The 27,869-nt window shown below is 36.5% G+C and overlaps 1 protein-coding gene across 9 annotated transcripts in view; it reads right to left on the bottom strand.

Moving 5' to 3' along the window:
• The window catches only part of RGS7 (regulator of G protein signaling 7), a 263,975-nt gene that overhangs the window by 143,904 nt on the left and 92,202 nt on the right, over nucleotides 1–27,869 (bottom strand). For all 9 annotated transcript variants that reach the window (XM_086460957.1, XM_086460949.1, XM_086460950.1 and 6 more), the window contains exon 2: nucleotides 5,144–5,240. In XM_086460957.1, the coding sequence (XP_086317083.1) occupies nucleotides 5,144–5,240 (97 nt within the window). The remainder of the gene's footprint in view (nucleotides 1–5,143; nucleotides 5,241–27,869) is intronic.

The following is a 27,869-nucleotide window of genomic DNA, read 5'->3' as shown; positions in this document are numbered from 1 at the left end:
TTATACGCTATTAAGTCCTACAAAGCATCACACTGATAGTCCGTAATGACTGTAAGACTTCACTATATTACCATCTCTCTTCATGAGATATCCATGTTATGATTATCCTATGAAACTTTCAGTACAAATACTGACCAACCCACCTGCTTATCCCACAAAGACCCCTGAAACAAACCCTGACTATTGCAGTGCTTTATCTGTAAACCCTGAATGCTTCATTCTGCTTGAAAGTGAACAGCAAAACTTTGGCATTTACTTTCTGTCTCTCCTTAGTAAAAATAAAAGTGATATTTTAGAGCTCCTTCTAATCCCTATGATTCATATGTCAGACTCCGTACATGTATCATTTCAAGTAAGATTTTTTATCCATTTCCAGGCCTAATGGTGAACCACATTCCAGGCAAATTGCCTTCTTTTAATTCCTAATACTGTAATCAGTGTTAGTAAAGAATGCACATGACAACCTTCATGCCATTATTATTGTTGACTGGCAAGATGTCTATATAAACTATCTTCTTTACTCCAAAACATTTTAAAACCATGGAGACAACAACAGCAAGCCCTTCTTTTGTTCATCAAAATGCATAATCACATTGAAAGAGCAAACTCTCCTGCTTATTTTTTTTTCCTTGGAGCCTTCAAAGTTTCAAATCAAAGCCACAATATATATCTGACAAATAACATTATTTTGATTACGCAGCAGGCATACTAGGGGTCCTGCATTACTGAAGTCTAGTCAGCCATCAACCACTGTTTTAAACATGTGTATTCTGAAAACTGAGTGACCATGACAGTGCTCATCAGCATTAATTATAGAAAGTGACTTAGATCCATAGACAGGGATAACAACTTTCAGTATTCAGTCGAATTTCCCAAGAACCACATAGGAAACTACTTCAATGTTATCTTCAAGCCCAGCTTTAGATGATCAGATGTGTACCTACGCTTAAATCTACTGGGAAAACTGACTCAATCCCTCCTTCAAGAAACTTCCAGTTTGCCTGACGTATAACCCGTTCAGTTCAGAGATAATTCAGGCTCTGCCTTTTAAAACAGTGCAATTTTTAAAACACACTATGTGGTTTGATATTCACACTCAAGATTATAATGTGAATGGGCATAAGCAGACTATGTTGTTCATAATAAAAATAGATTATTCCATTCTCAAAGACAGGAAGCTATTACTTGAACAATGATTGTTTACACCATAGCATTGCTTATACGCTTAATCAGTCTAGACTAAAGCAATACTACAATTTCCAGCAGAATTTCCATTAACAGTGACAAGCGTAGGATCTAACATATAACCTAGAAAATCTGGTTTTAGCCATTTCTGTACAAGGGTACATAGGTATATTACTCTGTTTTCTGCAAAGCTAGCCATGCAAATTCATCTATTTGTTGCATCTAGTCTGAGACTACTTGCAAGTAAGATTGTGGATGACTCAGCTTGAGGTGAACCATCACTACAAAGACCATCTGCTACAGAACGTGGTATGTTCTCTCTATTCAAAGACCTAAATGTACTTACCCTCACAAGCACCAGCTGGATGAGGTAATTCAGTGAGACTCTATAAAGGCTACAGTCTTTTACAAAAAACATTTTTGGCTGACACCATAATAGGCATACAGTATACTGCTACAATGGTCCCAAAAGTCAGTGAACGAGTGTCAGAATGAGTCAATATAGAATTATGCTGAAAAAGCCACATGTAGTAGTTATTTGATGCAAATTAAAAAAAAAAAAAAAGGCTGAGCATGGAGACTGTAAATGTCTGTTCTGAAACAGTAAATGAGGCAGATCTTGGTGTAAAATAAGCTTTGAGTGCAATGAAACCATTAGCTCATCAGATCCAAGAAGCTACAGTACAGAATAATACCATGGTGTTTGATATTTATTCTTGCTTGTCATGACATACTAAAATACACCACAGATGTTCACTGATGAGCACAACAGGTCTGCAAGTCTGCAGGTAGCATGAGTAAAGGTCAGAGTAGTCAGGTCCCAATGCTGTACTTCCACTGATTCTTTTATGCTGAATCCCATTTGGAATTAGACAAGGCTGCATTTTTCCCTCTCCAATAACTGTTTTTTTCTATGTATAATAAGCCCCACCATTTCTGTCAAAGACTTTGTAATATACTAAGATCTTCACCATAGTTGTTTGCATAAAAAGATGTGTAATTTTATAGAGAGGTCTTTATCAAAAGCACTAAAATTAGTATTATTAACATCATTAATGCTAAAGAAGTAGGAAAAATCTCTTGGCACTAAGGAATGAAGTATAGAACCAGGACTGGTGCTAAAAGTTTTGTTTTACCCCCTTGTTTTCAAGAACTTCTATCTTGACTTACACAATATACTGGAGTTCAGTCAAGGATCAGGTGTTTTTCACAATCCATTTCACCTCCTGCTTGTAGGTGACTGGAATGCTATTATCCACATTAGTATGCAATTCGGCACCTCTAGTGAATTTACACCATAGATAAATTTGCTTCTTAAAGTCAATCTGATACACTTCTAAATGTGGATATAAATACAAGTAGGAACTAGTACACATCGATGCATTTGAATGCTTTTTCATCAAATACCTTCCAAACTCATTTTAAGCATATTTTAATCAGATAAAGACAACTAAATTATCTACTTTTGAAACATTTCAAGAAAGGAAGTGAAGAAAAATGGTATGTTTGAATTCAAGCAGCTTGCTCACAGAAACGAATGCACAAATATGAACATGAAGCGACTTATTTGCTCTCTATGAACACATGAAATATAAAGCATTATAATTAATATTTTTTTCCAAATTTCACAAGGTGAAATAATCTTTCACTTAGCATTATCTTTCTTTGTGTTTTTCTGAAGCACAACAATGTGTACAGCCTATAGAGAATTATCTGTATTTGAAATGTTTTCCTGTGTGGATATTTTACTTGTAAAAACATTTAAGGAATGACTCAGTAAATGAGATACTATAATCACATAATCCTATTTATTATAATCACAACATTCTATTAGAAAGTTAAATTTGGATACCATTCCCCAGGCTGATTTTGCTAATGCAGTCATCCTTAAATAGATACGGTCAGTAATTCTGCTCTTTCGACTAGTTTTTCACTTGCTGTTTTTAGAAGCAATACTATGAATAAAAGTAAACAAAAATAAAAATACCTCTCTTGCTTTTATAACAACATAATTAAAATGCTAGCCCATAAGACCCTACTCCTACAGACAATTTATGGACTTCTTTATTTTTCGCAAGTTGTTTAAAGGACTCTTACAGGTCTTTTCTAAGTGCTTGCAGGAACATAACTTAACTGTGGTAGAGCTGCCCACTTCGCTTCTCCACACAAACAATTGCAAAGTTCCAGTTTTTATGGGACATAATCCTGGACAGATGTCTGGGTATAACACATGCTTTTATACATAGACACAGGGGTAGATACATATGAGCATATAGACATATATGTATTTTTCAACTGGAGAGCATCTGCTCTTGATTTGATCATTTTCATATGGATGTTTTTGTGGATAATAACAGTACTGTAAGACATTATTATATACATTTGCATGATTATCACCATGATCCTTAGACAACAATATTCCCATGTTTCCTAGCAATCAATAGTTTTGAGTTCAAGCTGAGATTCGTTGGCTACATATACACAAACTCCCAACACATTAAAGAAAACACGCTACTCTCAACACAAAGTTTTGAAGAGTTCAGATATCATCCAGGATAGAGAACTGACAGGCAAGTAGATTAATTGAACTAAAATGACAGTTGTGCTGCTCTGGCTTTTTACTCACGTGCAGCAAAAATTACTGCCCTGGTATTTGAGGGGGAATATCTGCAAAGGGTAACAAAATGAACTCTCCTATGCTTTTTCTTCCTCCCTGCAGTTGATAAAGTTAATGACTCAATACAAAAGCTGTTGTATCAGTGACTGCTATGCACACTGTACATATATTCTAACACAACCTTAAAAAGCATGGTTTATTCCAGTAAAAAAAAAAAAAAATCGGTAAATAATGTCTCCTGCTATACGAATAGTCTGTCTAGACGAATTAGTCTGTCTAATCTGAAATCCATAGCACACAAGGTAAGGCAGAGAATAACTATTAATATTTAATAGGATGGCATGCTGTACTGACTTATGGGAAATAAAGGTCCATTTTTGCTAGTTTTTCTACAAGTAGTTTCTAAAATCAGGAAGACATTTTGATCACTCTTAAGACTCCTTCTTTGTGCCAGAATTATTCACTAGTAAAAACATTGCAAAGGTTGAAAATTAAAGTACAGAATTCTTGCTTTTCTGGACAGCAGAAACTTCTATAAATACTTTCTGTGTAAGGACTACCTTTCCATTACAAAAATCACAATTCTTACAAAAATATGGAAAAAGTAGGTTCAACAATGGCACCTATTTCAAAGGATCTCCATACTCATTGGTAGCACAAAAGATACATATCCACATATATAAATGTATATATTGATAGAAAAGTATGTAAATAAATGAATAAACATACTATACTAGTTAATTAACAAATGGGCAGGTATTTTGAGCATGTGACAGTACTGACTTGGATTAGCTATAAAATTTACAGCTGTCTTGCAAATCATCACAGACATCTCAGTCTTAGCTTCTTGGGCACAGGCAGACAGCTACAAAAGCAGATCATCAATGTTGTAATAAATGTCTACAGACACAATTCAGCATCAGTTGCAGAGTGCAGTGATGATTTTCCTTTATTGGTGCTGCTACAGCAGTTCTTATCTTCATGTACTGGCCTATACACTAAACTCATACCATGAAAACAGGCTAAAAACAAGATCTGAAATGCAGAAACTCTGCAATAAAAATACTGCCATTTTCAGATAATTGACTTTTTGTGGTAAATTAAGTATTCCCTTCACTTAATTTACAGGACAAAAACATCTCTATGTAAGACCACTCCAATTTGAGAGAAACACACCAAAAAAATTATAATTAAAGTATTCAAAGGATAGTCAACATCTCCTTCAGAACAGATGACTGTGAATTCCCCATAGCACTCAGTTAAGAGTGTTTTCCATTTCAGCATCACCTTAAAGAATGTAGAGTGGAAACCAAATAGTACGAAATTCACTTTGACTCTTACCAGAAAAGACACTGGGGATCTTGGAAAGAAAACTTTTAACTGTACGAATAGGAATCCCATTTTTCTCATCTTGCATGCGGGCTATGACGTCTTCCATCTGAACACAGAGAAAAAAAAATAAAAGAAAGAAAGAAAAAACAAATCTAGCATTAATTTCTAAAATAAATTATCCAAGAAATCCTAGATCAATCTCTCAGAACAACAAGTCCACTCTTGCTATTTTTTTTTAACTTATAAATTATATTCTATATTTTTCTTGAACAGGCTAAAAAACTGCAAGTAATTTATTTGTGGACAATAGTAAAAATAATGTATGTGCTCAAAGTTTTTTGAGAAAGAAATACCAACAAAGAACAAAGAGATTTAGTTAAAGTAGTTAAAAGTAATTAAAAGAAGTAGTTAAAAAACGTTTCTGGATATAACTTCATGTTTTGACTGTATTGTACCATATACAAAAGCAAAATAGACACATACAGCCTTCTAAGGGACCGATACAGTTCTCAAAAAGCCTGTTCAAAACAAAAATAGAGCTTTTAAGTTCAAAGCAAAAATTCCTTCTTTTCTTTTGAGAAGAGAAAAAAAATACAAAGTGATGCAATTTTGCATCTCTGGAGACAGCAGAGCCAGAAATGTAAGATTTTTTCCTAGGTAATGGAGTGGGTATAAAAGTGTTTAAAATCACTTTGCTGCATTCTTTTTGTATTTTTACATTAGCTCATTTTTTTCCAACTCAATTTTTTAGGCAAATTTGGCCTGTATGTTTTATAAATTATGCCCAACCCAAAAGTTCACTTTCATCTGAACTATAAACAGCAAATCCTTTTACTGGAAAATACAGAGAATATTTAGATAGAGTCACTGCCTGATAATGCCAGTTTCTATTCTTGCGCATTTCATAATTGAGGTTTGCACATTAGGTAACTGCCATCTTTCTTTCTTTGAACACCTAACTTCACAAAATATTCAATTATATTGTGATATAACTATTTACAACTATCCTTTCATTTTCCTTAAATCACCAACACACTCAATAAGAAAAACTGTGCGACAAAACATTTCATATTATTTTATTAGTCAAATCTTTAAAAAAATTTCTCTCTAACCTCTGTCCCCTCAATAGGTTCCCAAAGAAATCATTAAAATTTTGTGGCTGGGTTGTGTTGAGAAAAGAGACTAGCAGACAAGATTCTGTTCTACACTTTTTTTTCTACAAAAGTCAGATGACCCAAATCAGCAAACAGCAAATCAGCGTTAGTTGCAGCTGTGCATTAATTGGCCCAATGGGGGAGTCGTATAGAACCAGGAAAGGGAGCTGGGGTCACCAGTGATGTACATAGGGAAAAAGAAGAAAAACCCATACATTGATTGTATGTATGAAAAAAACTGAAAACAATGAAAATGAAAAAAAATGGAAACAAAATCAATTAGTTTGTGTGCTCATGAAAAACCTGTTTATACAGAGAGTGTCTGGAGGTTCACATGCTTCTTGTACTTATAGATCATATATCAACAACTCAACGAACACAAATCCTGTGGCATAGTCCAAAAGAGCAAGTACACACAAGAAGTAGATACTGTTAACAAGAGATGGAAGACCAAGTGAATATCTTTGCTTTAAACAATAAAGTAAATTATAACCATAGGCACATGGTCTTCTATGGAAATGAACTGAAGGAAATTTGATGATAAATTCCATACATGCAGCATAAGTTTATAAGAATATTCCTAGAACTACAGAGTGAATAATAATGTATGTTATCCTGTGACAAAATTTAGAAGACAATTCAAACATAAGGCAACATGATAAAGGTTTATTTGAATTATAATAAGGATTACTAGAAATGTAGCACACAATTCTGGAACATAATAGGAATGCACAAGAGTGCAAACGTTTAATGCCTAGCTGTCCTTGTTTGGGTGGGACAGAATCACAGCTCAGCCATGCTAGGCAGGCAGTTCACAGTTTCAAGCCAGCCAGGGCAGCTGACCTGAGTTAGCTACAGGTGTAGCCCATACCATAATGTCACAGTCATTATAAAGGGGGAAACTTTGCTGAGGAAGGGGAGGGTTTTGGCTGATGTTCCTGCTAGTGTTTCTAGTGCTGTCAATAATCAGTTTTTTGATGGTATATGGAATAAATTTTTAACTGGCATTCACATACATTTGCTTCACAGATAAGATTAAATCTAAATTGTACAAAACCTAACTCTGATAGGGACTGTAGCTCTGGGGGGCAGTTCTCTGGTTTTGATTAGCAAAGCTCTAGGATGTCTGGACTGCAAAAATTACACCTTCCCCTACACATCTAACTCAGATCATTGTTCCATGTACGGAGCCAGCACCCTCTGTGCAAATAGCAACTCACACTCCAGACAGCATCATTGTGTGAACTGCCTGGTTAATTCAGTGTACAAAGATTACTGCATAAGTGAGTGGAAATGTTCTGAAACAAGATACAACACAACAGCAAACGCCTAACTAGTTACAGTTGACCTAGGATTCTGTATGTTCTCTATTAGACTACAAAATTCTTATTTGTCTTGTCCCTTTTTGCACAGAAATCTAAAAAGTTGCTTGTGTTGGGTGGTCATCTTAAATCTTAAACATAAGAATTCAAGAAAATGAAAGGTTTTTTTTTGTTTTAATGCTTCAGTTCAAGATTCAAAACTGTCTAATCCAACACATGCAGGTGCACAGTTTAACTTTCAATATACATAGTCCTTATTTCTCTTTTAGCTACTTTAAATTCAACAAATGTATAATTGCTTCCACTGAAAAACATCTAATTTAATTATATTTGGGAAGCAGCACTCGAGGCACTTCTTTGTCATTCATCAACAATGACCTAAGACAATGAAAAGGGCAGAATAGTTTAATTAGGATGATGAAAGAAAATCTTAATCTAATTTTGCTCAAGAAGTCTAATCTGGGAAACACAAACTGTTGCCTGATATAATAATTTTCCTTCCTGATGTATCATTGTTTGCCTCTGAGTCACATGACCCAATGCTCAAATGCGAAATATAAGCTGCTTCATGTCATCTCAGAATTAGGTTTTCACAGTTCTTTTCTTATGTGCTTACCTGGTTAAACCTGACTGGCTCTGATCATGCAATGGGATCTTTTTTAGCCCTAAGCCTTCTCAAAGAAAACAAATCCACAAACCACTACCTCCTGATCAGTCTACAAATGAAGCTCAATGTGCCTGAGAAAAAGAAGTTGTATAAGCACATCTTTTAGCTTTTCAGTCATCATCATACACAACAGGAAAAGTGTAGCTAGGAGGAAGCGCAGCAAGGATTCTACAGGAGCATTTCTAAATAAATGTATACTTCAAAATATGTGCCGTTTGTTTACCAGTGAGGCAACTCTGTGACAAAAACTCACTAACTTTCTGACGCATAGGCAACTCAGAACAAACTTACAATATTAATATTTAAAAATTCACTTGTCTCCTTGTGAAGATAATTTGCAGTCTTCATCTTGACATGTAAGGACTCTGTGAAATCTATTTCAAAGACTAACTCTATGACAACAATGACAAAGCATCTTATGTGAAGGAAAAAGAAAGAAGATAGTGGTGTCCTGTAATAGAAAGGCTACAGGATACAGGAGATATTGCCTAATAATGACCACTGACTCTGCTCCACACGCCCTGGGAGCTCAGCACAGAGACATGCATGACTTAGCCCAGGGGCAGAATGCACAGAGAACCAAGAAGCCCGCAGATTTAGTAGTATCTGGCCATGGGGAAGAGAGATTAAAAGTTATCAAAGGGGAAGTGAAGGTGATAATTCTCAGTCACGTGTATTGCTAAAAGTCCACTGAAGAACTATGCTTACTAGGCTTCTGTTCTTTGATACAATCATGAAAGGTTTCTGCCATATGGGGTACAATTCACCTCTTCTATCTTTAATCAGTCAGTACCCAAAGGTATCTGTCTTTCTCCATTATTGACAGTGCAAGTCTTGACAACAAACCAAGACCAGTATCCTTTAGCTACTTACAGCTAGATGAAAATACAACTCCTAGGATCAGAATTTCTATGGTTCCTTAGATTTCAGTGCCATGTGGTTTGGGAAAACTCTGATCTTTAAATTCATAAATATGAATTTCATTCCTAATTATCCACACATCCTACAAAAATTATCCCCTTGCACTATAATTCAGCATCACTGCTTCTTAAGAAGTGGGGGTTTTTTAATTAATCCAAAAATAACAAAAGCTGAAAAAGTTTGTTAGTGCAGACCAAGAGTCTTTTCTTCCCTTAAAAGCAAGCCTAATCAACTCCAAATGAAGATGGTCACTAGATACAAGAATTCCAAGACTAGAAAAACAAAGCAATTATCTGGAACCAACTGAAGTTCAAGAGGTACGTGGTAAAAGCTTGAGGTCTTTACCTACTTACACATTTACAGATATCTCAATTCAATTTCTGTTACTAAAACAAATTTCAGTGCCAGGGAATTACAAGTATACCCAGGAATACTAGAAAGAAACTAAGCATAATTTTGTACTCGGTTATCATATCTCAGAGTACGGGATTGCTCTTATGTTGAGTGTAATGGAATTCACCCACACTCCAGCTTTGTTGATTTTGCTAAAATCTTTCTTCTTCATTTTACTCAAAGGCAGGGGTGGAATACCCCAGAGGAAGTAACTAAAAACCTCATCCAAACTTGATAATGAAGTACAAGAAGTTACAATATGTAATAATTTTTTACATTATGCAACAAGTTTCCCTTGACATTTTTTCCTCTCCCTACTTAAGCACTTCATTAGTGAAGCTGGCCGGCAGGTTGCAGGAGGCTTTCCTCAGCCAGCCCCCCATGCAGACACGTACATGAAGAAACATGGGCTGAACAAAACTAGCAGGGTAGGAGAAAGCTGCAAGGTTCCTTACAAGGTAATTGCCATTTTCTTCTTTCTTCCAACACATGCTGATTCTACAGAATACACAGATATATTCTCATCTTGTTAGTATTATACTGATGATGAATTACTTATAACTGCTCTTCCTTTCAACTGTACTCCTATCTTGAAATTCCGTTGTACTACATATGCACTGTCTCACACACTGCCAATTATACTACAAATTTTCTGCTGAGACCTCCATTAGCTAAAAAGCCTGTAATTGCAGGATGCAGAAAATTTTTAAGAAAGTATTTTGCATTGAGGTTCACTGAGGCAAAAAATCTGTATATTTGCATGAATGTTTAAACTACCCCCTCAGAGTTACAGTTTAGAAGTCTTAGACTCTCTGACTTCCCATGTGAGCTGCTCTTTGCCTGGACTATACATGCCAACAATCACTGCACTATCCTTGTTTAATTGAGTCATCACAGTGCCACCTGAGAGCTGCCCAATTCAGTGAACCAGGGGCCTTTGTTCAGCTAGACAAGCTGCATCAGAGAAGAAAAGAGCACAAAATACAGGAACTACAAATCCCAGGAGGCTGCAATAACAAGCACAAATACAGGCAACCTAATTGCCAGACAGAGTATTTCAGTGTTGCTCACCAAACTAAAGCAAATCATCTCAGGTAAGGAGTGCTGACAACTCTTTTTCTTAATCAAGTGTGTAGAAATGAGATGGTCTGACATCTCTGTACCAAAGATTTTAGCATTTTCCATTTAATGCAGAATTGGGTTATTTCAACTCTTCATTCCTACTTGGGGTGCAAACAAAGTTTAAAATATCCACAACTACAGAAAAGTACATTTAGATTTTTGACTAAAGTACAAGGCTGAAAAATGGCTTAAAACATGTGAGATTAACTACACTGTTAATGACAGTCATGCATCAACTATCTGAACTTGCTGAAAAAAAGCGCAGTCAGTCAGGGCTTTCTCTAAGTCAGCAATATTGCTTCTCTGGTCTAGCAACACAGGGAACTGCCCTAAGTACTCTCTGATGAACATTAAATTAGAGAATAACTCACTCAATGAAAAGAATACAAGAATGACTGGTCTCATCCTTTTCAGAACCTCTATTTGCTGATGTAATTATTTGACACTATAAAATCAAACAACAAATCAACACAAAAGTTTCCAATCATATTAAAAGGATGTAATGGAGATGCTTTGAAAAGCTTAATTTACTACATATACCTATTACACTGACACCTCTGCCTTGTCTTCCTTTCCTTCTGCAGTATGAAGTCACTGGTGTGAGCAAATAGTTCATACTCTTTCCTCAAAAAGAGTACTTGGGGAGAGCCAAAGATGTTCTGTCTTTGCATGTAGGACGAAACTCTGTATTGAAGCATTATCTGTCATCATGTTTATGTCTGCATTTGTAATTATCAATTTGTGAATTTCTAATTAAAATTCAAATTTATTTGCCCTATTCATCTGTACCGTGTCAGATACAGCAAATAGGTAATGTTACAAATTGATTGTAAAAGAAGGGTTGTACTATATATACTAGCAGCCTGTGCTTACATTAAATGAGTGCAGGGCAAGCTTTTATCATTTGTTAAGAATAATTTCGGTTATCCTGAATTTATCTGAAAGTCGATGCCGGTTCTAAGCAATTACTATTGAGACTTGAGTGTTTTCTAATTAGATGAGCAGTCCCACTCGGCTTGTCTATGCCATCAACACTGCATGTTCACCACTAAACTTGCATCAATACGATAGACTCTGATAAAATGCTTAATCAACAAAACTAGCATTTCATTTTAAAAGTGCTTGCAGTTTATTACAAATCATACGAGTAGTTCTTTTGCTTTTCATCCCTGTGCCTTGTCAATTTTAAGCAGTTATACCAAATTCTGAATATCAATACTTCGAGAAGAAGAGAGTCCTAGGAATGAACATGCACTTACAGAGACACAGCTAGGCTACTATAAAAGAAGCAGTATTCACTTTTCAGTAGGGCTGAACTACCTAATAATGAAGTTGATGAAAATAAATCCCTTCTTAGATATGTTCTCTCAAAGTTACCACTTTAAATGAATGGTTTTCATGTTTAAATTCCAGGCAGATAAAGAAAAGCATTTGTTTATTTATCTGTTTATCTTGGAACTTAGAAATTATTAATTAGAATTAATTAGAAATACAGCTTTCTCAAACCTTGAATGTTAGTGTTGCACAACCAAACCAGAGAAAGCTTATCCAAAAGAGTTAAAAAACACATCCAGATGGTGCAATTTCAAAACCACTGAAGCCAATGATAATTTTGAAAACTGTATTTCTTCTTTCAGTAAAATCATTATTTCCATCACAGGTGCGAAACATTGGTTAGAATGACAGAGGAAAAGGGAGCATCACTATGGGTACCTGAGAAGGAAACAGCTTGATGAAGGAGGTCCTGGTGAAAGTGTATTTATATTAACAGAAGGATTGCTGTAAGAATACTTAATTCAGAATAAATATAAATTTTAAAGGAATTAAACCATAAACATTATTTATTAATTTGTCAGGCCATGACTTGAGCTTCTAAACTGTGCTACCAGAGACAGAAATAATGTTTCTTAGGCAAAATACGGGTCTTTCAAAGCCAAGATGTTTCCTGAGTTGCTATAATTTGTGATAAGACGGTCTTGACATTAAAAATGGGGTCTCCTGTATATTTCAGAAACAGACAAACTCAACTGAAAACCTGACCTCTGAGATCCCAAGCAGACTTTTCAAAACAATATTACAAAAATGTTCAAAAGGTTTGGATTTTTTTTTTCCAAGGAGGAAAAAAACAAAATGTCAAAATTCAATCGAAAAAAAATCAAACAACCCAAACAAACCAGAACAGATTATGGTACCCTGGTTAGTATACAGGCTAAATTTTAAAGAATCAATGCAAGCACACATTTTTGTAGGAGATACAAAACGAGGATTAAGGTAGCTTATAAATAACTAACTCAGATACAAAAGTGAAAGGTAGCTAACAGTGCATTTTGCCTTCAAAAAACACTTCAAAAATACTAGCTATAGGATATAGCAGAGTCACAATATATTCATTTACCTAAAAAAAAGTGACATTCCTCAGGAGAATATTTACATTTACTCCAAAATATTGTCATTTAAGTCCACAAAACCAGATGTTTTCTAAATTGGTACAGCTTTCTTATGTCATCTGTTACTAATGGTTTTAAATCTACATTTGTCTGGTTGGAATCTCTTTTCCTTGCTTGTCAGATGATCCCAGACATTATAAAGCCACATCACAGAAGCAGATCATTTTAGAAGCAACTATTGCAGAGCAAGGAGGAGACCTTTGAAAAAAAAAAAGCAGCATCATTATCCATCAAATGCTGAAGAGGAAAGAAGTAATTACAAGAAATGTTTAAAATTACATTGACAGAAATAACATTTCAGGGTAAATAATGATATGAAAATGGAATACCAATTTAGAAAATGAGCCTGCATATATTTCGAGGTTCTCTAACCTGTTCTGGACAACAGCAGATGAGGAGGCTGATCATAGCACAGGATTACTTCTCCATTCACAATGAAAGTGCAAGGAGGAACACCCATACCACAGAATAGTTTGGGCTGGAAGGGACCTTTAAAGGTCATCTAGTCAAGCCCCCTGCAGTAATCAGGGACATCTTTAGCTGAATCAGGTTGCTCAGAGCCCCATCCAACATGACCTTGAATGCTTCCAGGGATAGGGCTTCTACCACCTCTCTGGGCAAAGTGTTCCAGCATTTCACCAACATATGGATAAGACAAAGCCTAATTAGTTTGGTGATTTCTGCATTGCTTTCTGGCCTGTGGTGGTGGAAGACTGAAGGAGGCAAGCTGGTCTTCTGCTAATATTTCAGCATGTAGGGAGCTGAGATACTGTATAAAACATAAATTTCTAGCTCTCTTGGTCCTTTAAATTGCTTTGAGGCATTAAACTCCACTATAATACAGAAATACAACTGCTAGCATCGCAACAGATTTTTACTAGTGACTTTTAAATTATGCTCTTGTACAAAAGTTGTTCTTAATAATTGTATTACAGCATGGTAAATTTTCAGTATCAGTTATATTCGGCATTTTAAAAAATGGGCTGCTGATGTAATACGGTAATGTAGCATTATGTGACAGATGGATTGGTTTCACAGTAGTCTGTTCACCCTCTGTTACACAACTTACTTGAAAACAAATATTTTCTTTTACCTAAACTGAATAGAGAGAAACTAGGTGGTCGTGGATATTCTGGCTGTGTCGGTTCTTAAAGCGTGTCTAATTCACCCATTTTCTCTTTAAGAGCAATGTAAATAAAGGAAAACAAATTAATTACCGAAGTACTGATCTGCCAAGAGCACAATACAGAAAAAAATGAATAAAGTCCATAGAAAATATAATCGTGGTGCATTCTATATGCAGAAAACATATCAAGAAGAGTACCGAAATAAATGAAACAGAGCATTTAAACCACTTTCCATGAAAATTTAGCTACCAGCATTCCAATCACACCAGTATGTTTTCCCTCCTCATTAAAAAGTCTTATCATCATCTCCTTTGAGCCAGTAGAAGTCTCAGGCCTGTTCATCTTTTTGCTACTTTTGAGAATGTGACACACACACTAGTAATTTTCATGCTAGGAAGCAAACCTACCCAATATAGCTTTTGCTACTAGCAATGCAGGAACTGTATAGATTTATGAAAGACAAGCAAAGCATACAAATATTACCCTGCCCTTCAGTGACAAAATGAGGTATTTCTCCATGTCATGTAACATTTTTTCATCTCTCACTAACTATATAAATTAGTCAATCTTCATATCAGAACACAACAAAATTTAAGAAAAACAGGTTATAGGTGTTCTTATTCAGTAAGGAGTAATAAAAAAGGTCTACAGGCATTTTTTGAAAAAAATATTGTGGAGAACCCATGTGAAAGGTAAAAGTTCTTTATATTTTTGCAACGAGTTTTACAGGTTTGAAATGTATTTTAATTTGAATGGGGAAAAACCCCCAAAATATGAATATTTGCTATGACATAAAATTATGAAAACAAATACATCAGGTCAAACAACTTTCTTCATTTGAGAAAAGGTATTTCTGTCATCTATTGCTGAAGAGTATAATTAAATAAAAGAGTAATTAAATCAATGAAAGGTATTTTGCAAAGAATGTCAAAATTGCTACCATTTGATTTGTAATTTCTCAACAGTTCCAGAATTATTCCAGTACAGGATTCTAGCTATATCAGCCTGATTCTAAAATTAATTTTAAATCCCATTTTCCTAAGACAGAGTAAATGTTTTTAAGGTATTCACAAAATCCTGGCTTTCTCCTAAAAATTACTAAAATTATAGCAAAAGTAGCTTGATTAAGAGAACATAGACCGTCGCCTCCTTTAGCAGTTGTCTGGAAGAAGAGAATCAGTCAGAATTTTGACAAGGATTTTTGATTCTACGCAATGAATAGACAAAACAGAAATGAAAGTTCCATGTTTAAAAATGAAAGCTAAGTTAGCCATTTTCTTTCATCAAAGCAGGCTATCCCAGGAGCTTTCTTAAAAGTAATATCTGATAAAGTTCAGTAGCACCAGTCCATCAGACTCCATTACAGCATCTAATTCCATCGCACATAGTTACTTCATATGCACACACACAGACTGACTTCTTGGTTTAATCTTTTAAATTTACCTGATTTCCAGAAGCCCTGTCCTTCTCCATCCACTGAAAAAGGACTCAGTTTTTTCTCACTCATGCTCTACATTGCTCTGTTTTCACAAGGATCCCCTATTATGTGTTGGTACAGAACCAATTTCAATAAAGCCTTATTCATCAAAGCACTTAACAATTGGTAAATTTTAAGGCTAAAATTCTCCAAGGAAAAAGAAGTTTTTACTAACTCGAATTAAAAACCAGTGGACTGACATATCAAAAGACAGCGGGTAACAAAGCGAAGACCATGTACATTCCAATGCTCTATGAAATAGAAGCCCATTCCTATGCAACATTTCCCAGTTTGTATTTTGGCTGGTTGCAGTTTAATTACCAAAAGTAGAACACATTTTGTGATACTTCCTTTCACTTGTATGTAGCAATTCCATCTTCTCTAGCGCTCCACTGTATTTGTTCTGCAGGAATTAAGGAAATTAAAAACTGACTATCTCCCTCTGTCTTATTTAATTTTTCTCTGTTTTAAAAACATGAATTTGTCTTATGTATTCATGTTATATTCTTACAGAAAATCCAACCATACTTTAATTTCCTTGGGGATAAAGAAAGTAATTTCATTTTAAAAGGCTATTTTGCCATCAAAACACTAGCTTTTGACTTCTGATGATTTAGACACTTTAAAGCAAATCAGGTCTGAATGTTCTGTACTTGTCCAATTTAGTCAATATTTGACATTTACTGTATCTACAGTTTATTTTCCTTTGCAGTCATATTCCTTTTGATTAGAAATATTCCATGTCTTTATTGTCAAATCATGTTTGTGCCACAAAGGAAGTAGAGCAGCAGTCATTGGCAGATTTGAAATATGTGAACTCTGGAAATCATGAATGATGGCTGTAAAACCACTTGTTTAGTCTACCTGATACATAATTAGGAAAGGAGATATTCTTTTGTTATAAAAAGTTTTGGCACTCATACTATTATATGTATACAACAAGATGAGAATAATATTAAAATCAGACACGTAATTTAGAACAAAAAAATGAAAATGGATTTAAGTGAATTAAAAACAAACAAACAAAAACCCCCAGGATTAAAGCCCACCAATTCACTTGTGCAATTATTTTTTACTCTGGAAAAAATTAGGCAAAACACTGCATGAAAGAAGTAAGTGGGAAATGGTATTTTTCAGACAAATTTTATTTTGCCAGAAGGACAGAGTCATTCTAGGTATTAGTTATGATGATCAGAATATATAACAATGCACACGGAAGTCAGTGTGTCATACACACATTTCTACCAGCCTTAGGGTTGGACAACACATCTCAACTCATTCTCAGATCTCAAATATCTCAACTGGTGTGTATTCAGTTAATTTGAAAAATTGGAAGAGTCAGAACCTCTGTACTAGATCCAGTTGGGTCAAACTGGTAGCTCGAATGTGGATCCTAGAAACCTTGGATCACAATTTCATAGAAAGTTACTCTCAGAACAGAGAAGCTTGATTGTAATAAAGCCATTTCTCACTTGAAAAATCCCAACTCTTTTTGAACAGCATTTTTTCTGTCACCAGTTTATCTGTTTTACGAGTTTAAAGGATGGAAAGTAACAGAGTTTAACAACCAAAGCACTACTTCAGATAGTCCTGTATCTGTGCTAGGGAGCATTTAGAAGGACCCATATCACACTCCAAATATGTAATTAAAGATTAATAATTGCTAGAAGAAAAAACATATCTCCCTATACAGAGAGATTATCCCTCAAGAGAGATCTACACTAACAAATTAAAATATAATAAATAGAGGTAGTCTGCAAGCACCTACCCCTTCCAAGCAAAGAACATGAATTTCTACTTTTGGTTGAAAAGAGTAAATACATTACACAACTAGTCTTTACCCAGGCAAAATTAAGGGGCTGCAGATGATGTGTACAAACACAGTAAACAGTAATTCTGCTCTGATGAATTGTTTCAAACAAGGTCGGAGAAAAGTAAAATACCTAAACACATCAACAGTGATAAGATTTCCCTGGCATTTGGAAAAAACAGAGCAAGTTGCATTTAGCAGATAAATAACATGACTAGGACTTGGGAATCCTTGGTTTTCTTCACTTTCCCACCGACTGACCTTTGGCAAGTCACTGTAACCTCCTGTGGCTGAGAAATCTGAGACACAACTAAGGAAACCACCATTAACTAAACAACTTTCTAAATACTTTTGTTGTGTTGGAGCATTGTAACACTAGATGAAGTTAAAGCATTCAGATTTTCAATGGACTGGAGTTTCTTTCAGTTCCAGAAAGCTGCAGAGTCATGAAATTTATTTTCCAAATAATCTCTTCTCAGAGGCATGAATCGAAGCCTACTGTAGTCAGTGAAGGCATTCCCTTCGATATTTTGGGAATAAATCCTAATATCTCTAGGCACTGGGCTTCTAAATATTAACCACTTCATGACTGTCACAGCATGTCTCCTCTTTTCCTGTCAAAAGCTGATTAATAAAGTTCCAGAAATTAAATTTAAGAGGTTACATGCCTTCTACAAATCCACAATACTGAATCATTTCTACATGGTCCTCCCTGACAACTATCTTAACATCTTGGATGTTAGATGTCTTGAATGCATTTAGTATATTAAACATGACAGAGCAGTTCATTAGTCTGAAGGAGCATGTTTAGAGACATATTTGTTTACTGTATGCCTCTTTGTTTCATCTTTATCTAATCACATCTTGTTGCACTACATCGTGTCTCAAGAAAAACATGAGGACCAAGTCATACACTGAAATCTCTTTAAGTGGCTTTTATGTGTTAGTCAAAGCAGAAATGGAGGAGGAAATAGTAAGGAGGACAAGGGAAAGACCCATTTTCATTATCTTTTGGAAACTTAAAAATGCAATCCCATTCTGTGTAGATTTGCATTTGAGTTTATGGTTATCATATACACTCTTAACAACTTATTTCTTGGTACATAATCCTACTTAAGAATCTTTGAGGTCTAATACTGAAAACTACAGTTACAAAAATACTCACTGTCTCATAACATTTGGCAACACCTCCCCAAATTCTACATCCATACTAGATAGGTCAGGTAACAGCACTACATTCTTGAAATCTATTTTAAAATAAATCTTTCTTTAAAGATAAAAAATTCCCCTTTGGTCATGGGATCTAAAAGTGGTATCTAGGAAGGTCTTCTAACATGAAGGACCTCTTTGTCAAAACCCCACCTCTGATTTTTATGATAAAAAAAAATGACAAAATCTGACACACACAGGCATTACCTTTCAATCATTTCTCACTCTGAAGTGGTTTCCACCATATACTGACCATGGTGCTTCTATTATTATCTCGAGTATTTTATTTATCTGTTTTCATAAGAACTACTTATGTATGCAAGTTCAGAGTTAATATAAAAAGATGCTGTCCAAAGAGGCTGGAGACTGGAAATTTGGAGTAAATCTGTTGAGATTAGGCTGAGAACAGCAGTGACCTCTAACCTACTATGTAATTACTATGTAATGGCTAAAAGTAATAAAAATAGTACCTGGAATAAACTCTGAATGCTATTTATACAGCGCAGATAGTCATATCAGGACATCATGATCCATTCAGTTCAAGAAAACCGTCCTGAACACATTAATACCTACTGTATACCTCTTGAGTCCAGCCTAATGCAAACTGAATTGAAGAGACTTTTGCTTCAGGATGAGATCAGGTTCCATTTTGAGGTGGTTTTGCCCTTGGTAATGTTTGTAAACTCCCAGAAGCAAACTTAAACCTTGGCATGGCTTTAGAAATTAATTATAAAACATCACTGAAAGTAAAGTAAAAGATATGTGTTTAAACTTTATTAAAAAGAGCAGACAGGCTGCTTATTTGTCTTTCTGCACTCATCAATCTTCATGGCATTCTTGAGTGACTGTTTTGAAATTATTAGTAATATTAGTCAAATTGAATTAATCTAAGACATATGTACTTTTATTTCTTACTCAATTCACTGAATCTGATCCAATGAAACTGAAGGTCCATTTCTCAAATCAAATTTACCTCTTCAACAAGTAGCATTTGACAAATTACTTTTAAGACCAATTGCAATGAACTGTAAATTATTTCCTTTTCATGGGACATTTGCTTTTAACCCTTCCTGTACAACTGCTCAGTCTCTTCCCAGAAGAATGTGCTTTACTACTGTTTACCAGACCCGCTTAGCACTAAATCATAGGTATAAGGGGTGGGTAGGTTTGGGACTACATGCTGATTTCTAATTATTTTAAAGCTGGTCAAACATTATATTAATAGCTTTGCTTAACTTATTTCATATAAACAGCAGCACCATTTTTCACATCTTTTACATTCCTACAGTACTTCAACTCTGGCATGCTTTTCAAAGCAGTAGTCCATTCTCCATATCCAGTTAGTTGTGGACCTGTCTTGATGATGCTAATGAATGTAGCATCAGGGTTACACAGAATCACAGAATCATGAGGCACTGCGCTTTTTGGACCAGTAGGAACAGAGCATCTGCACAGACAGAATATTTGAGATTTTCTGCCTAGAACACTTCATTCTGAATTCTGCTTTCCGCATACTACCAATTTTGTGCAATCTTTCCATGTGGAACCAAATTGCAGCCCTACTTTTGCAGAATAGATCTTTATCCCAGTATTTTTGTACAGTACAGATACATAGATAGATATACACAAGTACACACAGATGCATCTCTGTGTAATTTTTATTCTGTGTTATAAAAAAATCTTGTAAAATTTGATGCAAAAGGGCTTGTTTGGGGATGTTGAAATATTGTTTTTGGACTTCTTATCAAACCATCTTCTTAACATTCTAGATTTTAACTTATATTTATGAATTCATGCAGTAATCACTTGCACATTTAACTGTACTTTCCAAATAAAATACGTGCAAGAAATGCCCAGACACAGAAGGCTTATTAGAAATATGTAGGAGATCAATTTTCACATTGTCCCAAAGGGAGGCAGTGATGGTTTGCTTTATTTCCTTTTCTTTGTTATAACAGTCAGGCTTACTACCCTGTCAGAGCATCCCCACTGTGTACTCCAAAGCATCTGAAGGAGTTGTAACAACCAGATGGAAAGTGTGAATCAGAATTTCTTCAACAGCATACATAGTAAAATGATTTACCATTTCCAAGGAACTAGCAAGAATGTCAGGTTTTAATCTCAGAATCTAGGTTTTATTCTGGGGAACAACTCATTCCAATGACTAAATATTCCAAATCAGATCATAAAACTGTAATTGCTAACCAAGAGCTTAAAAGCAGCACATTGCATGTCCTTTGACAGCCCTCAGAACCACAGAAAATAAAAAGTTAAACCAGGTGCCAGCAGACAGAATATGTGATAAATCCTATCGTTTGTTACTACTGCATATTGTTGCCTCCAAACCAATAATGCTAGAAGATTACACCCCACTCTTACCCACAGCAAGTTATTCTTCATACTGGTAAAGCAGAGCAATACTAAGAAGTTAAATTCAAGTCAATACAAAAGGGAACATCATCAGTGATATAATGCATAAAGAAAGGAATCCCTGCCTTGAAAAGCCATCACATTTTATAGGTACAATCAGGTAAATACTTCAACTGGCAAGAGAAATTCATGTTCAGTATTTAACAGTACGGAGATTTTCTGCATTGCTGAACAGTTGTGATGCATATGGGAAGGCACTTTCATGTAGGAGTGGGGAAAAAAAAGAAATAATGAATAGCTTAGCTTAAGTAGGTTCAGTAAATACATGGAAGATAAATATGCCTAAACAGGGCAAATATAAAAAGGACACAGATATCACTGAAGCAGACAAAAGTTATCTTTTGCAGATAAAGTGTGAATAGAAGGGAACAGATATGGAAATGACAATAAAATATTAGAAATCACATTTGAAAAGAGCTACAGACTTTCCTTGAATTTATTTTTCCTTAAAACTGATCAGATCATAGAAGAAATTCTGAAAAACACTGACATTTCTCAAGAATTCTGATATTTTCATTCATTACTGTATTACCTTAAAAGTAATTTTGAAGATTTCATGTGCATTATTGACATTAAAATAAAAATTAAGCGCATTTGAAGTTATATGATTTCTGTGATTTCTTCTTACGTTAAAACTACTATTCTTCGTCATTTTGAGATTGTATTTCCTGAAGGCATACTTCTAATATAACATTTTGAAACGTAATTATATTGAAAAATGGAATCTCTGTAGTTAAAAAAATATTTCTATATTTTCCCATTATTTGTCTGCCGCTTGATATAATTTTTTTGCCTTAAAGCTTCCATGTTGTTCAAGGCACTTCAACTAACTCCTAATAAACCCAAATCTGATGAACCAGGGTCCTCACAACTCCACACTGTGCAATAGTAAGTGACATAAGGTCTCAAAAAAAACCCCCAAAAAAACCACCAGACCAAGATAGGTCCTTCTGCTTACTCGGTATTTCCTGTGGCATATCACAAACACATTCTCCAGCCTGTCACTTTTGCTGCTGCATTTGTGACTAGATAAACAATGTTTGTCCCTGTTTGACTGCGTAAGTAGCCAGAAATTACTTGTTAAACATGTTACCAGCAGAATGTCACCATGAATTGCAGTATCAGCAGCAGCCAGAGAAGCATGTTGTGTGCACAGCATATAGGACTACACAGTGTTAATACCAAATACACGGCAGTAAACGATTTAGACTGGATTCCTCTTGTTGGTGAATTGTTACTGTACCACTTGAAGTGAATTAAACACACGTTTGTGCTTAAATGTAAAAAGATTTAATGAACAATGCTTTGGAATGAGTCCTACAACCATAAGCAGTTCTACAAGGAGTCTGCAAAGATGTGCAATTCCTTAGCCCAGTGTTTGGTTCATCCCTCAGCGCCAGCTCTGTTTACCAAAAGTGGCCCCTGAGCACTCCAAAAATACATATTGTTTCCCTGAACTCACCACAGGAGAATGTGAGATTCTTCATGTAGTACATTATGCCTAGATAAGGGCCCAACCCATAAGCCAAAATGTTCTTCATAGTCACATTTCTGAAATCCCTTAACACAGGGCTGAGCCCTCCCTGGCTCTGCCCTGAAACCTGACAGAGGGTTCAGCACCACGATGGTTCTACCTCAGTACCTCTGCAGTTCACATAGAATCACAGAATCATTAGGTTGGAAAAGACCTCTAAGATCATCAAGTCCAACCATCAACCCAACACCACCATGCTCACTAAACCATGTCCCTAAGCACCACATCAACACGTTTTTTGAACACCTCCAGCGATGGTGACTCTACCACTTCCCTAGGCAGGCTGTTTCAATGCTTGACCACTCTTTCAGTAAAGAAATTCTTCCTAATGTACAATCTAAGCCTCCCCAGCACAACTTGAGGCCATTTACTCTCATCCTATTGCTTGTTACTTGGGAGAAGAGACTGACACCCACCTCACTACAACTTCCTTTCAGGTAGTTGTAGAGAGTGATAAGGTCTCCCCTCAGCCTCCTCCAGGCTAAACAATCCCAGTTCCCTCAGCCGTTCCTCATAAGACCTGTTCTCCAGACCCTTCACCAGCTCCGTTGCCCTTCTCTGGACACGCTCCAGCACCTCAATGTCTGTCTTGCAGTGAGGGGCCCAAAACTGCACACAGGATTTGAGGTGCGACCTCACCAGTGCCGAGTACAGGGGCACAATCACTTCCCTACTCCTGCTGACCACACTATTGCTGATACAGGCCAGCATCCAGCTGGCTTCTTGGCCACCTGGGCACACTGACGGCTCCTGTTCAGCTGGCTGTTCACCAACACCCCCAGGTCCTTTTCTGCCAGGCAGCTTTCCAGCCACTCATCCCCAGCCTGTAGCATCACATGGGGTTGTTGTGACCCAAGTGCAGGACCCGGCACTTGGTCTTGTTGAGCGTCACACAACTGTCCTCAGGTCATCAATCCAGCCTGTCCAGGTCCCTCTGCAGAGCCTTTCTACCCTTGAGCAGATCAACACTCCCACCCAATTTAGCGTAACTGCAAACTTACTGAGGGAGCCCTCAATCCCCTCATCCAGAGCATCGATAAAGATATTAAACAAGACTGGCTCCAAAACTGAGCCCTGGGGGACACCACTTGTGAACGGTACACATGTAGACAACCGGGACAGCACAGTACCGAAAGGGCTCCTGCTCTGAAGCAGTAGCAAACCGCTCTTGCTGCATTTTCTCTTCATCCTTGCCAATCACATACATAAAGCAATAATTAGTTCTCAGGCTCACTAATGTTCACATAATGTCATCTCAGGAGTTGTCAAATCCCTGACTCCAGCATTAAAAGTCAAATTAATGTGAAGTTTACTTCAGAACTTCGGACATATCGCAAGGCTTATAGGCTCAAAACATTCACAGTAGCTCGGTTATATTGACTGCAAGCCTAACAGCACTTAAAACATTCCTCTTCTCTAGATTTTTAGATCTAACTGCTAGAAGGTAAATGAAAATCAACAGTAGCATTTCCTCTTCTGACTATACAGAAGACAGAAAGAATTAATATTTACAGCTAGAGAAAAAGTGAAGGAAAGACAAGAATGAGCAAAGTTATGGAATGGGGTCCATGCAGGAAGGGGTTAAACATCTGGACTGAAAAAATCAGAATCAAGATGACCAAACAGGGAGAAGATAATTGTGAAAGACATGGACAGGGCTTTGATCTAGTGAAAGATGCCCATGTCCATGGCAGGGGGGTTGGCCTCAAGTTGCACCAGGGGATGTTTAGATTGGATATTAGAAAGAATTTCTACACCGAAAGAGTTGTCAAGCATTAGAACAGGCTGCCCAGGGAAGTGGTGGAGTCACCACCCCTGAAGGTATTTAAAAAATGTGGAGATTTGGCACTTAGGAACGTGGTTTAGTGGTGAACTTGGCAGTGCTAGTTAATGGTTGACTCAATGATCTTAAAGATCTTTTCCAACCTGAATGATTCTATTATTGTATGATTCTGTCACTAGATGATCTTTAAAGGTCCCTTCCAACCCAAACCATTCTGTGATTTTACTCATCTATGAAAGTCAGAAAAAGTGAATATGGGAGAATTAATATTTCTTAGGACAAATTACATTACATTAGGCAAAAGTTTTAAGACAAATGAAGAAATGTATACATAAATAAGTTGTGAGACAGAACTTCAGTTTAGCTAAATAAAATTGATGGGTACTCCTTTTTCTGCAGCACATGGGAGAGGGAGACATTAAAATTCAACTGACCTCTATGTTAGCTATACTGGGAGAAAAGCACAACATTCATTGCTGTTGCAAGAACCTCAGTCACATTTTTTAAAGATGCATATACAACACTACACTATTTTAAATGCATTACTCAAATTTAGGTCATACATCCTCATCTGTGGTATCTTCAAAACTTTGCAGCAAAAAGGTTAGCAGGGTGGTATTGTTTACTTCCGAGAGCCTTGATAACCGTGTAATGCCTCAGTTAGGATGACGTGTGACAGAGGAATGTTACATATATCGTGTCTTTTGTGCACACAACTGAAAACAGTTCATACATGGAAGAAGGAAGAAAATGAGGTAGTGGCTTTATGCTGAATTCAAATTATAATGAAATGAATCAACAAAAAAATTAGAAACATTTTTTTAAAGGAACCTACAGAGCTGGGTATGCTGACACATAGAAGTGCACAGACACAAAAACATGCTTTTAATATTTGTTTTCCAGAAGTTTATCCCATGCTTATCTTCTCCCCAACCCCAATCAAAAACTCTGAGAACCAGATTATTGGTCGATCTTCAAAAGCTATTTTAAGTAACATTATTTATTTTCAAAATGCATCACTTCAACGATCTTTATCTAGTAATTACATTTGAAACTACTAAAATTGAAAAACTCTTTAAAATAACACATTTTAGTTGCAAATTCACTGTTCATATTTTTTTCCAGATATAGCAATATAATTAATTTAAGTTAGTTATGACAAAATGGGGGAAAAGTGTCTTTGCTTTAAACTAAGATGAATAGGGGACGAAAAGGGTGAGTAACAACCAGGTGAGGAAGTGGTGGACCCAGCTGGTGAGAAAAAGGTGCAGGGGGTTTATTAGACACAAGAATCCTCATAATCAATAGCACAGGACTGCAAGAAGCCCACCTCAAGCGTACGCACATAAGTAAGGATGTGCCTATGGGACAGCACTGTGGGGAAACCTCTCTTACCTTTCCTGGGAAATCAGTATGACTGGGTGCATCTCTGAAGTGCTTGTACACAATGCATGCTGCAAGAGGAGCAACCAGGAGGAATCTGCTCACAGTTGCAGGGTTACAACTTACTGCAATGTTGGAGACCTGATGGGATAGCTCACACAGCAGAAGGACTGCAATGGGTGGATATGTGCTCTTTGGGAAGGACAGGCTAGAAGGGGAGGAGCAGGTGTTGCCTGTCATGTGAGAGAGCAGTGGGAATGCATGGAGCTCCACCCTAAATAGATGTGGAGCTAGTGGAGAGCATACAGGGCAGGATTAGTGGGCAGATCAACATGAGTGATGTTATGGTGTGTCTGCTACAGCCTATGTGATCAGGAAGCAGATGATACCTTCTTCAGATAACTGGAAGAAGCCTCACATTCACAGGCCCTGGTCCTCATGGGTGCTTTAACCACCCTGATATCTGCTGGAAGTGCCTCACAGCAGGGCACAAACCATTCAGGAGATTTCTGGAGTTCGCTGATGGTCACTTCCCGACAGAGGTGATTCACAAGCTGACACGGGCAGATGCCCTGTTGAACTTCACACCCTCTCAAGAAAAAACTGGTTGGGGGCAGCCTTGGAAGCAGTGACCAAAAGCTGGTGGTGTTCATGGATGAACAAGAATCTCCTGACAAAACTCAGGTGTAAAAATGAAGCAAACAAGGGGTGGGAGCAGAGTCAGGTCATGCAAGAATATGCACAGACAGATAGGGTTAGAAAGCCCAGCTGGAGTGAATCCGGTAAGGAATGTGAAGGGCAACAAGGGTTTCTATAGGTGTATCAGAAGCAAAAGGAAGACAAGGAAAAATGTGAGCCTGCTGCTGACAGGACAAGGGACTTGATGGCAAAGGACTTGGAAGAACTCAAGGTACTCAATGTTTTCTTTGCCTTAGTTTTTACCAGAAAGGAATCACAGAAAAAAAGAAAATACTTTTTTTTTTTTTTTTTTCTAGTGTAAAGCTGACTGAACGCTGGAACAGGTTGCTCAAGGAGCTTGTAAAGTCTCCAACCTTGGAGATGTTCAAAACCTGACTGGGCAGAATCCTGAGCAACCTGTTCTAGTTAACTCTATTTCATCACTTCTTTGAGCAGCGTGGCTGAACTAGATGATATCCCAAGCTCTCTTCCTGCCTCAGATAACCTGTGATTTCACCAGGCCTTTGATTAGGCTACTACTCTAATAGTAACCCCATGGTTATCTGATGCATCAGCATGAAGACACGTAAGTAGCCTAGGATACTATTTTATTTCTATTTTACTGCTCCAATTTTTGGCTCACTTATTTTTTGTTGTTTAAAAAAAATGACAAAGTCATTCAGTCCCAAAGACAACAGAGAGACTGCAACTGCCTGATTTATGATATTTTATAGGGAAGTAGAAAGACATTACATACAAACCAGCCTTGCCATTCAACCTTTTCTGATGGTTCAGGAAGCTGAATGACACTCTAACTTTTAAGCATAACATACAATACCCTTTCTTGCTAGCAGGTACTTCTGAATGAAATATCTGTACACATCGAAGAATGGCAATAAAATGAGAGCTAGGGGATTACCAGTGCCTGAATAGAAGCTTAGTATGTTTTGGATAAAAGTTTTTTATGAAACATGGGCTCCAAATCCTGCAAAATGATGAGTGCTTTCATCTTTCATGGTCTCCCTGAGATGATAAAGATGTTCAATACTTAACTACTTGGTTTCCCTACTAACAAAATGATGGTTTTCAAGCATCTAACAGGTGAAAGCTTTTCAGCAACTAATGGATGATTTTGATTAGATTTTCATGCATGGGATGGAAAATTCGTTCAGGTCATTCTGTTAGTGTAATCAGCAAGAAAATATTAAAATATTTCATATACAAACATAAGGTATGTAGTTTTTTGGACACTGTTCATAGATTTTTAAAAAATACTCA

Source organism: Leptosomus discolor, chromosome 2, assembly GCF_034619465.1.
Source record: "Leptosomus discolor isolate bLepDis1 chromosome 2, bLepDis1.hap2, whole genome shotgun sequence".
In the NCBI taxonomy this organism is placed as follows: Eukaryota; Metazoa; Chordata; class Aves; order Leptosomiformes; family Leptosomidae; genus Leptosomus; species Leptosomus discolor.
The sequence above is the reverse complement of the archived record's forward strand: the minus strand, read 5'-3'. Positions and strand labels throughout refer to the sequence as shown.